The 12,071-nt window shown below is 43.5% G+C and overlaps 1 protein-coding gene across 2 annotated transcripts in view; it reads right to left on the bottom strand.

Annotated features, from left to right (window-relative positions):
• Nucleotides 1-3,374: 3,374 nt before the first annotated feature.
• The window catches only part of Setbp1 (SET binding protein 1), a 337,179-nt gene continuing 328,482 nt past the window's right edge, over nt 3,375-12,071 (bottom strand). Inside the window, exon 6 of one of the 2 annotated variants that reach the window (XM_041640915.1) lies at nt 3,375-8,670. In XM_041640915.1, the coding sequence (XP_041496849.1) occupies nt 8,057-8,670 (614 nt within the window). In that variant the 3' untranslated portion in view covers nt 3,375-8,056. The remainder of the gene's footprint in view (nt 8,671-12,071) is intronic. The other variant, XM_041640916.1, reaches the window with a different exon arrangement.

The following is a 12,071-nucleotide window of genomic DNA, read 5'->3' as shown; positions in this document are numbered from 1 at the left end:
GTGTGCATGTGAATGTGTGTGTATGTGTTTGTGTGTGTATATGAGTGTGTATGTATGTGTGTGTGCGTGCGTGTGCATATATTGGTGGATTAAAACTGGCCTTTCCAGGAGCAAGCAGTCTGCCAGGTCTGAGAGGGCAAAGAAGGTGGAAGAATTTGGTACAGAAGTTGACTGACCTACATTTTCCAGGACCTACATGAGACCTCTCTTTCTGTCTTATGTCATCTCATCTGGTCTCTGCCACTGTCTCTGTCTCCCTTATTCCCCCCCCCCTTTTTTTGTTTTTTCTTTTTCTGTTAGTGATGTGAGGATGGGAAAAAGGATGTCCCCTTGAAGCAGACATCCCTCCAAGGCATACAGCTAGGTGAGGGGAATCCAGGCTAGGTTTTACCTCCATTTTCTTTTCAGCCAGGTTCCCTTGTATAGGGAGCAACCTGTAACTTGGCATGTCAACCACTGAGCGATAATTATACACCATTGTATAGGGAATTAATGAGGCCAGTGAGTGAGCAAGTGGTACAAGAAGAGATGATTGTGTGTGTGGTCACATGACTTCTGGGAGGAGCTGAAGTTTGAATAAAGCCGTAAAGGTAATTAGAATTCGGAGAGGCAGATAATGGGCAGAATAATCATTATCTAGGTGGGGAACCTTGAATAGATTTCAGTGACCCAGGTGTGGTGGCATTTACCTTTAATCTTAGCACTATGGAGGCTGAGATGGGAGGAGCTCAACAAATAGGAAACCTCAATGGGGCTGTTTTTCTTATTCATCCTTATGGATGTGTTTCGTGGCAATGTGCTGTCAAAGGAAGAAAGGGGGACAGGGAGGGAGGGTGGGCGTGTGGGCTTGAATATATGACTTCATATTTTCCCCACGACATCTTCCTATTTCTCAGTTGTATTGGGGCAGGATCTGCTGCTGAGCTAACAACTCAGAATGTCACTGGCTTCATGAAATAGGGAAGCATGAAGTTGAAAGATCAAGGCAGGGCTTTATTGAGGAAGTTCAAAGGTGAGGAGACACTCAGCCTTAAGGGACATGACTGGCTTCTCTGTTTTACTCCCATTTTATAAAGCAGGCAGGTGATAGCTTCAGGACATTTTACTCCCAGGGACAGAATTCCTTAGTAACCAAGCAAAATTATTTCCCAGGTCTCTGGACTCTTACCCCAACGCAGTGTCTACTGAAAAGAAGCTAATTACATTTTAAAATATCAAGCTTAATAGAAGAATGTGTGTGGTTTCTGTTTGAAGACTGTAACATTTCTCATTTGGTGGATCCCAGCTTTACCATATGTGAATGTGAATAACACTTTGGAACTAGTTTTTTCTCTAATTTCATCTTAGAAATTAAAAGCTTTCATGACAAGAAAGTATATTGCCACAGCGTTATAAGAACTAAAAATCTGACAAAAAAGAACTAAAAATCTGGATATTGACATTTCCAACAAAAATCCATGTTGGCATTAAAGATGTGCAGCCCCGTGTGGGATCCCTTCCATTTCACACACATCTCACTCGCTGGCTAACCCATCTGACCTAAAAAGAGCCTATTAGGGCCAGGGACCATCCTTCGCCTCTGCAAACCACACTGTCCCGCTCCCTGTCTCACGCTAAGTAGGTTTTTAAGGTGGTAACTGATTTCTAACACCGCTGACACTTAGCCCCCTAATATAGGGTGGTTCATCATGCTCAACCTTTCAGAGGATGGATCTGACTTCAAAGGCAGAGGACAAAAGAGATGAGAGATATGTTCTTCATTTGGATGTGAAGGCACCCACCTAAATCCCAGCCCTTCCATGGAAGGAGGACTGTGGAGAGTCAGAAGCCAGGTGAGGCTGCACAAAGAGATCTGGATGAAAATTGACAAAACCAAACAAAACAACCCAGAAACATCACACCAACAAAACCCCATCCCCAACTATGTTCTTTCTGGCCTTGGAGTTAAAAATCCCCAGAGACTGGGAAATGCAGAGGTGCGAGGCCTTCATTAGCCTAACTTCTGAAGGTTGGAAAGACGATTTCTTGGTGTTGGAACTCAGATTGTCTGGCCAGTGGAATGGGATGGTGACAGAGCTACGAAAATTAACAAAGAAATGACTTACGGAAAAGTTGGAAAGCATTGATTCTACTTATCTATTTCTAGACTGAGATTCACGCCAACCACAGGGACAGACGTGTCTCTGCTGAGAACCACCGAGCACACTGTTGCTTGAATGAAAACCCTGGAGTTGAGGCAGAGTGGGACCTTTACTTCTGTTTGAGAAGCTGCTGGGGAGGCATTAGTGAGACTCTCAGACGTCATTACTGATTTTGGAAATATCAACCTGTGCACCAGAATTAGAAAGGTTGTGGTTTTAATATTTCTTGGTTTAATACGAGGCAGTCTGCAGAGAAGAGGAAGAGCTCTCCCAGAGAAGTTGGGAGTTCTCCCAGTCCCCAGCCCTCCAGGCTCAGTGTTCCATCCACTCCGAGAGTTGGCTTCTGGAAGTTTCCCCTCAACACACCTGATCACTATTACTTTCTGCGGGTGCTCTATATACAACATACGTTGATTGAAGTCACGTGAGTCACACAGACTTCGAGGGCATGGGGACCTGCTCATATCCTTGCTTGTCTGCCTTGGCAGCTTTGGGACTTTCAGTCTTAGAAGATGAGAGAAAGAAGGCAAAAAGAAGCCCATTATGCCTGTATGTCTATAAACAAGAAAGAATTTACAGCCTACAATCTGAAACAGGTTTCCAAACACAAAATAGAAATTGGGAACAGGAAAGCTGGGAAGAAAAAAACATCTGTGTTCACATTTTCTTTGAGACGTCCTCCTCCTTATACCCTTTGTCATATTGCTGAGGAGGGCTACTCTGTGGGTCAAGGGGAAGCCATGTACCTTCTTTCAGCAGAAAGGAACGCAGTGTAGGCAACCGTAGGTGACCAGTAACTGGCATTTGTTACAAGGCCCTTCCCTTCTGTCACTGACGTAATTCTAAAGTCCAGAGAGGGACTTCTTCCTCGGGAATATAAAGCCATGGAAACTTTGGGGTGAGAATTTCACTCCCACCAGTCTGTTCTTCTAAATCTTTAGGCTGCGCTAGGTCTCCAACATGCTGAGATTGGCTGTCACAGGAAGTCTGCATTGATGTGAATGAACCTCCGCAGGATATCCAGGTAGGGAAGAATTTTCTGAACACAAACTCTGTAAATCAGACTCAAATTTTGTCCACAGTGCCTTTTCCATAGACAGATATTGGGTTAAAATTTTGTCAATGACTGTGTATCCACTTGGTGTGAGAAGAGACCCTCAAGGGCTATTAAACTGCTTAGTGATGGGAACCAGATGGAAAATAAGACAAAAGAATTCACAACTCATCTTAGACTGAATTGAATGTCTTTAATTTCACACAATGAATAACATATGAATAGGACCAACTTTTTTTTTTTTAATAGTTAAGTGCTCTGCACTGTGCTAACCTGATCTGGTAGCGAAGACACCGAGCGAGCTTTCTTTTAGAAAAAAATGTTTAAAACCCAACATCTAAGACCATGGGAGAGCATGACAGTAAAGCATGCCAGATGTTGCTACGCCTCAAATGACAGCAAGTCCATGTTCATTTAAATGTACAAAAATGCTTTATGAATAAAAACTGTTACAAAAAGAACGTTTCAAACAATGTACAATTTTCTTGCCTCTATATTCAATAAAATACAAATACATTTTTGTTCTAAAATATGTTTACATACAATCAAAGTAGGACATGCAAATTACACTTTAAAAAAGGCTTTTAAAAACCACTTATGAATACAAACTAAAAATTAGCCAGAAGGACTTGTAAGACAATCTTGTGCCCATTTTTTGAAATATATATGTACATATTTAACACATCATGTGCATTTATTATTATTTAAGAAATAGATTTTTTTTTTAAAAAAAAAAAAGGAAGAAAAAGAAAGACACCAATCCAGGGCAGAACTACCCTTCCAAGTTGACCAGTAGGCAGCTCTTCAATTTCCCCCTCTTTAGTGTTTATTATACCTGGGCAAGTGGGAGACAGATATCCAGGAAGTTTCTTCCTTGGTTGATATGTGCTTCTGTGACTGTTCCCCAGTGACTGAGTCCGATAGGGAAGGCAGGCTCCTCAGTGGGGTGAACTCTTTTAGAAACACGAGGCAGAGGGAGCCTTGCTTTGTGGAAAGAAATGTGAAGAAACAGCAAGAAGATGCTACGGTATGTTACAGTTTGAGTTTCTAGGCACTGTGATGACATTATCTGTACGCGCTGGCATTTGGACCATTGTGATAAGATAGGGTAGTGTTGAGGAAAATGTCTATATTTATGTACTTTTACATAATGAGCAGGACTGAAAATCCTGCGACATAACACTTAAATGGCTTTTGAGGCATTTCGGCTCCTGCCACTCCCTGTCTATGCTACAGTTGGCATTTAAAGGCTTTGGAAATATCTGTATAGACTTGAGACAGTTCCCAGGTCAACCTGCCTAGTGATAGGAAAACGTACACTCCACAAGCTCACTATCTGATTATTGTTGAATAACAAGCCAGGAGTAAGATTTTCTACTTAAGTCCTAATACCAAACCCTTTATGATCAGCTTATAATATACCACCTTATACTATAATTCTGCCAACACTTGCTTATCGTATTTATAGATACAGCAATGTGCAGAACACAAATTTTGACTGCCATTGAACATGGCCTCCCACTGCAGACAGCAGCCAAGTTAAAACACTACTCTACTGCCAGCCATTCGTCACCTCCGCTAGGCTGCCAGTGGCTGTTGAGTCCTGGTCCTGTGGAGTCACAAAGCAACCCTCCATGTTTTCCCTTCCTCTGACCCTTCTTCCTAGACTGGTAGCCACAGCGGGGCTATTTGAGGAAGGTGACCTTCTGTTCCTCTCATTTGAGGTGAGGGGTCGAAAAGCAGATGGCTTTCTAGTCCCTTGGAAAGGCAGATTGAAGACCCATCAGCGCCAAGGAGCGTTTGCGCATGCGTTTCACCTTCTCATCTCTAATTGGTCTCCTTGTAGTGTAAGTGGGGTTCTACTTACTTGCTGAAGGGGTATTCTAAAATGAAGAGAAATTAAAAGCCAGGGATCGTTACAAAATATTTTGTGGGTCTGTAAATGGAGTCTTGAGGATCCCAAATGACACCTCTTAAAGTAGAAATGCATCCCCAGAAGGCAGTGTTGTGTAGTTAAGAACCTCCATAATTGAAATCAAGAGCTGGGTTCTCTTCTTGGCTCTAAAACCAACTAGATGTGGGAATTCAACTGGTTTCATGGAGGGACCTGGCCAGCAAAGGAGAGGGTAAGGGGTAGTTAGGGAATACAGAAGGAGCTGTAGCAATGCGTTGAGTTAGGTTCATGGAAAATGAAAAGAAAAAAGTAAGCAGCAGCGAGGGAGTCACGGGGCGTGGGGATCAACTGTGTGGATGAATGGGCTCACTTCCACGGCCAGCTGTTCTTTTCGATAGCTCTTTTCGGTCCCCTAGTTTTCCAAACAGTTTTCCAGGTTGACGAGCAGGGATTTGCATTGGACTTACATTTCACTCTGGGGTCAACAGTACACCCCCAATTCATGTGTGAAGTTGCAGGTCCACTATAGTCTCCTGGAATTTTTTTTATTGGTTTTGAAATTCTAACTCAAACTTCTTTTGAGCTAATCACTGATAGTAGGTTAATACCATGAAATGCTGGGCATTCTCTGAGCTCTTTGTCCTCTGGGAGGAGGGTTAGACTGCTTATAGGCTTAGTTGGGGTACTGTATACTACAACAAGAATGAATGAAGGAGAAAAACAAATGGTTTTCAAAGTCCAACAGGAAGAGAACCCTCTTTATGGCTTAATTGGAACGGGAATGGCTGCTCTTTCGTAGCAAAGGTTGGGGGAAAGGGGCCGATCTCTGCCTTCCTCCCCGTGACTCTGGAGCTGCTCAGACATGGCTCGGGAGTGACAGATTGAAAATGGCTGTTTAGATTTTGCTGTTCAAATTATGTGAAATGCCATAGGTCAACCCAGGTCATAAACGGTATAGGATAAAAGCTAGAAATAAGCACAGTCCTTTACACATACGTATTGCTAGGATTAAATGAGAGTGTCCGCGCAGGCGGCAAATGACATGAAGTCCATTTCGATAGGACAGAATAGGATGGCTCTGTGATTCCAAGCAACTGTTGGTGCTGCCACACAGCAGTGGTATTTACAAGCATATTAACTTGAGATTTTCAAATTTTCTTCAGTCCTCAGTACTACCCACTTATTCACGTATGTTACCCCCCAAAATCCATCTCTCTCTGAGGAGGAGAAACCATGTCCTGAAGTGATACTGCGGTTTCTTAACTGATCCCAACTTAAATTGGAGGTATACCAGATATCCTAATTCTCCTTAGAAAGTGAAAATCACTGTGTTTCCTTTAGTGCAAGCTACGTTGCCAGGTATTTGATGTCTTGAGGAAGTTAAGGGGAGGAGTAAGGGACGAGATTGAAAAGACTTATCTGAAATGTCCACATGGGCCTTTTAAAAACACCTGCAGCAGGGGGATTCACTCTGAGCCTTCACATGTTTTCCTCGGGCTTTGGAAATGGGTGATAGACGGAATATCTGTCCACACTAAACCAGCGGCTAGAGAACAACGTGGATGAGAAATGTACAGTTGAAATTGACCATTTAAAAGACGATTTGTCACACACAGTTTGCTTCCATGCAGACTGATAGGTTTATAATTACATTATGTACAGCAACGCTTTAGTGTATTAAGGCAACCACAGTTTGGATACTTTGTCCAAGGTGGCTTGATACAATTGGAGTGGTGACACCCTTTCAATACTTTAATTTTTATTTTATTTAGATAAGAACACTTACTCCCCTTTAGTTTTAAGAAATAATTATTAAGAGATAATGAACCTCTACTGTCTGTCTGTCTGTCTGTCTGTCTTTTTTTTCCCCCAACAACCTATGCCAGCTCTTTGCATGAGAATAATCAGGTACCAAGGCATTGTTAGATGGTTTTCTATCTGGTGCGTGTGAGATTTTGATATTTGGTGGCTGATCAGTTATTCCACTTGCTGTGGGGTATTAAAACCATTTTATCCTGTCTATGTGTCACTGGCATGTTTTAAGTATAAAAATAACCTGGCTGACGCTTGGGTCAACATCTCCCTTGGCTGCTCCGAGTCACTTATTAAAAAGCTTGTATCTATACTGAGTTATGTTTCACAATGATTGGGATTCAAGGCCGTTCCCTTGAGGCAGAAAGCCAGGACAGCCACGGGGAAAGTTCACATTGCGTAGATGTGTACCACGAAATAGAAGGCAGCTAGTTAACGGGAGTACATGAAAATACAACGCAAAGGAAAAGCAGGAACAGACAATGCAAAATCAGTGTACGAGACAGGGACACGAGCAGATCTAAGGTCGCCTATCAGTCCAATTCCACCTTCTGATCACAAGAGTCCATTTGAGCAATTGTGTTGTTAACGGAAAGATGCATCTTTCGGGTCACTTGTAGATAATGTTGGTGCCCCAAAGCCTAGCCGAGTTTGCAAACCAAAAGAAATAAAAGCCAATTACCTGGAAGTGGTTTACAAGCCAGCTGGTAAGCTTGCAGCTTAGCTCCCCCTTGGAATGTTTGCTAGTGGAGGACATTCCCCATTTGATTTTTTTGTTTTCTGACCAGCAAATTAAATCAGAATCAAGGGTGCACCTGGGATGAGGTGGGGGTCAGGGGTCAGGGGTCAGGTGGCCATCAGAGAGTACCAGCTTTACGCTCCTGCTCTTCCTTCTTCTACAGCCTGCTAGTATCCAGCCAAGGCCGAGTGGCTCTGGGTTGGGAAATGTTGTGTAGCACAGATAGCTGCTTTTGGGGGGGCTGTCCCCTTGCTTTGCTACCCCAAGAACTCCCATGGCTCCACCCTGTCCTCTGCCCATCCTGCCTGCCCACTGAAGAGAGGGGCGGGGTGTCCCTGTGGCAGGGAATTGGCGCCACCCTGGCTGCTGACCTCCCCTGCATCAGTTCCTGCCTGGATCCCGCAGCCAGGCCTGCCCTAGGGAAGGACATCACTCTCGCTGGCTCGAGATTTCCTTGACCTTTTGGCCTTTACCTCCTCTTCCTGGGGAAGGGGCTGTGGCGGGGGCTGCGTGGGCTGTGCTGGGGGCTGCGGTCTGTGTTTCCTCTTCCCGCCCCTCACGGTCTTGGGCAGCGGTGGCGGTGGTGGGGGTGGAGGTGGGGGCGGCGGCAGCGGTGGTGGTGGCGGAGGGGGCAGCGGTGGCGCCTCCCGTGCCATGTGGATGACAGCCTCGATGGTGGCCATCACGGCGTCCTGGCTCGCAGCCGGCTCCAGCGCAAGTGGGCTCAGGCTAGGCTTCTGGCCTCTCTTGCTGGGTAGGTCGATGCACTTTTCCAACACGGGCATTTGGTCTCTGGAGTCCTCATCGAACTGGGTGGGCTGCTTCCGAGGCCGACCTCGCCTCTTCTTGACGAAGTTGTTGCCAGTCTTTGATTGTCTCTGCAGCCGCTTGGCCTTTAGGATCTTGTTCACATGGTCCAGATTCTTCTTGGTGGACAAAAGCTTGGTGTAGTGACACATCTTCCGCACTTCACACTGGATGGCTTCAATTTCCCGCCTCTTGAATCGCTTCTTCAGCGAGGAGCTGGCTGCTGGAGACAAGAGGGGAGAGGTTGAGCTCATGCCGTCCATATATTGTTTCTCTATTTAAATAGAAAATAATAAAAACATTGGCTTGACAAGTCAAGTATGAAGCATTACTTACACTATTATTATTATTATTATTATTATTATTATTATTATTATTATTACTATTAATGATTTCTTCTGTCCTCACAGCTATGTAAAATATTATGGTTGGTATTTTTATTTCACTTTGTGTTTCTTAAGACCAAGTCTTGTTATGTAGGGCAGACTGTCCTCGAACTTTGGATCCTTTTGCCTCAGCCATCCTGAATCCCGGGAAATGAGGCTTTTACTGCCATCTTTGACTCCCTGCTCCCTGCTCTGTTTGAAAGATAAGAAATCCCTGGGTTCTTAGAAAGCACAATGTAAGCTTTATATTCCATTTCTTCTTCTTTTTTTTAAATTGAGCCCTTTGACATTAGACCAAATTCGGTTAAGCATTAATTGATAATTTACCTTTGTCTGACCTTGAACGATTACACGTGGCACACCCACATCGTTCAATGAGATCATACAAAGGTACCAGGGCTCTTAGGAGCAGCTTGACAGGATTTAGAGAGCTGTGGGTGCAGGATTTTGTCCTAACTTCTTCCCGGTGTGTGTGTGTGTGTGTGTGTGTGTGTGTGTGTGTATGTGTGTGTGTGTGTGTTTGTGCCTGAATACTACAGTTGGGATGGTGTGGTCTCTTAATATTTTCCTGCCAGTATTCTGGAGCTGTCAAGTTGCCTGATGATGCCCAATTAAGTGAGCTCTTCCTAGCCCTCACCCTCTGGGGACCTCAAGGGCAATATCCGCCAGGTGTTTCTCAATGGTTTACACTCCCCCGCTGAACGGTTGTTTGCTAAGGGCCCTTTTCATGTACTGCTGGCCAGATGCGCCTCTATTTTACGAGCCTCAGTTCTCAGGAAGTCCTGTACGGTGGCACTAAATGGCCTTCAGAACTGCTTCGTTTTGAAGTTCAGAAACCATAAAGTGTCAATGGCTTCAAGACAGAGGCAGCCTTTTGCCCCTGGATCATTCTCCTGTTATTGTCTGTGAGCAGACACATATGTATGTAATACCTGTGTGCTGGCATACACGCATCTGCACCTACGTGTGTTTGTACGCAAACGCAGGCACACTGCGTCGTTGTGCTGGCCGCTAGTCAGTTGCAGACTTAAGTCTCCCCTCACTGAATTCTTTGCTGCCGTGACTTGCCTTGTGTGCCCAACCCCAAAAAAAGCCCACGTAAAAGGGAACATATTTCATATTACTGTGTTGTTTTCTTATGCGTTCCCATGCCTGGTTTTTTTTTTTTTTCATGTATTGGTTGAGAGAATCTTAAGGGAGGGAGAGAGGACAAAAAGATACCTAGCCCTTGGTCGCCTCTCTCTATTCTTGGGCAGTCCCACTTCATTCTTTCCCTGTTGCCCCGCTTCTCGATCATGCTGGGGTCCATCACAGACTTCCAGGAGGGTTTTATTTGAAGTTATTTATGCGACTAGCTTCATGGAGTGGCAAGCGCTGAGTTCCATAGGCCAGGTCAAACTGCCACCGCTTTGGGCCAAAGGTCAGCCAGACTGACTGAGCAATGAATAACTACTGAGCGATCTTTAAAATAAGTTATAAAGATCAAAATAGAACAAAGCCAGAGTGAGCTTCTGACTAGAAAAATAAAACTTCTGTAGTTAGTCTTGTAAAAAGAAAAGGTGCCTCAATTATCGGTCCCCACGTGGCTTTGTGTCGCTCACGGGACCTCGCATGGTGTCTCCTGAATGGACAGGATTGCGAGTTGCTTCCTTGGTGGCAAATGCGACTACTCCTCACTGTCTCCTGGTCACACCCTTTGAACGCGGTCTCGTTTGGATTTTGAAGGCAGCATTGCAAATACAGTAACACGGGAGGTTGTTATCAGGCCTTGTCAGAGACAAGCAACTTGCTTTGTTCATAGAGATTCTGAGCAAACCAGCATAGTTAGAAATATGCCCCTCCAGGCATCATTTAAAATATAGAATCCATGTGCAGCTTCCCTCTTTTTAGTTTATAGCATCTATCAAGGAACTACCTGATCAAGAATCCACAATATGAAGGTATTAATTTTACAGACCTAGTAATACAGCAAGATATTAATAAATCTAAGGTAATTTTATTTGCTGTACTATCTCAAGGTAAAACTTGACAGAAACGCTTTCATGAAGTAGAGGGTTCAAAACACACAGGCTCAGGGCTCTAGTGTTTGCATGTCAGGATCAACTCCTTCACTTATTTGAAATAAGAGGCAAAAAGACTTAGAAGAGGCTTCGTCAAAGCTCAGTGAATGCTATGGGAGAATGAAGAAAACAGAAACACTTAGTAAAAGCTAATGAATCAATGATAATATATTAAAATAGAGCCACATATTTACATATGTATATGAACAAGATGAATATGAGGTAATCAGTATGATTAAGTTTTTAAAAATCGAACAAAAAGTCAAATCACAAAAGATTTTTAAAGAAAGAAACCATTTATATAAATGTAAAGATACACATCTTTGAATTTTTATTCCATCTTCAGGATCCAGCTAAAAAGCTTACAGTGGCTACTGTGAATGAAAGTCTCGGTGAAGACAGTTTTCAATATTTATTTTCCTCCAAAGTTACTTCATAAAAGGTTATGAAGCTTCAAAAGTAGGACTTCCCAGCAGAAGTCATTGAAGGTTAAAAGTGCCCTGATCTGGACCTGGTGTGCTGGCACACACCTGTAATCCAAGAACTAACATGGGCAGGATGATCAGGAAGTCAAGGGCATGCTTGGCTACCTGCTGAGGTTGACACTAGCTGGAATGTGCAGGAAGGAGAAGGCGGACACAGAGAAGGAGGCAGAGGAGACCAACAACCAAAGGAAAATAGTTTACACTTCCCCATGCCAGCTGTTAGTGAGATACAGCAACTAGCGCTCAAAGGCAGCAACAATGAAGAAACCGAATACTTTGTTTAATGTTAGTAGCTATAATGGGCCTAATGGCTACTTCCTTGGCAGCAGGGCTATCAGCTGAACAGCAGTGAAATGCCAAAGGTAAAAGGTATTTGGGGATTCAGTCAAGAATAGAAAGATGGTTATGAATCCTAAATAACTTGGTGTCCCCCCTCCCAATTTATTTGGATGAGTGGAAAACTAACTATAACAATAGAAGAGATAAAATAATCTTATTTGAATATCAATCTAATAAAACTGCTAAAAGAGACCCTGAAAGAAATTTTAAATTAAACCCTGCCTGAGCATTCATTTCTTGGTATAACTGTTGTTAATTTTCTTAGGTGTAATCATTGTGTTATGATCAATTTCTTATTATTCAGTGCCTTGTCTTTTAGAAATGGATTAAAATACTTGTGAGTGAGGAAATATG

The sequence above is a fragment of the Microtus oregoni genome, unplaced genomic scaffold, assembly GCF_018167655.1.
Source record: "Microtus oregoni isolate MIOR12 unplaced genomic scaffold, Mior012 000065F_ref0000479, whole genome shotgun sequence".
NCBI lineage: Eukaryota > Metazoa > Chordata > Mammalia > Rodentia > Cricetidae > Microtus > Microtus oregoni.
Note: the sequence above shows the minus strand (reverse complement) of the source record. Positions and strands in the feature narration are given on the sequence as shown.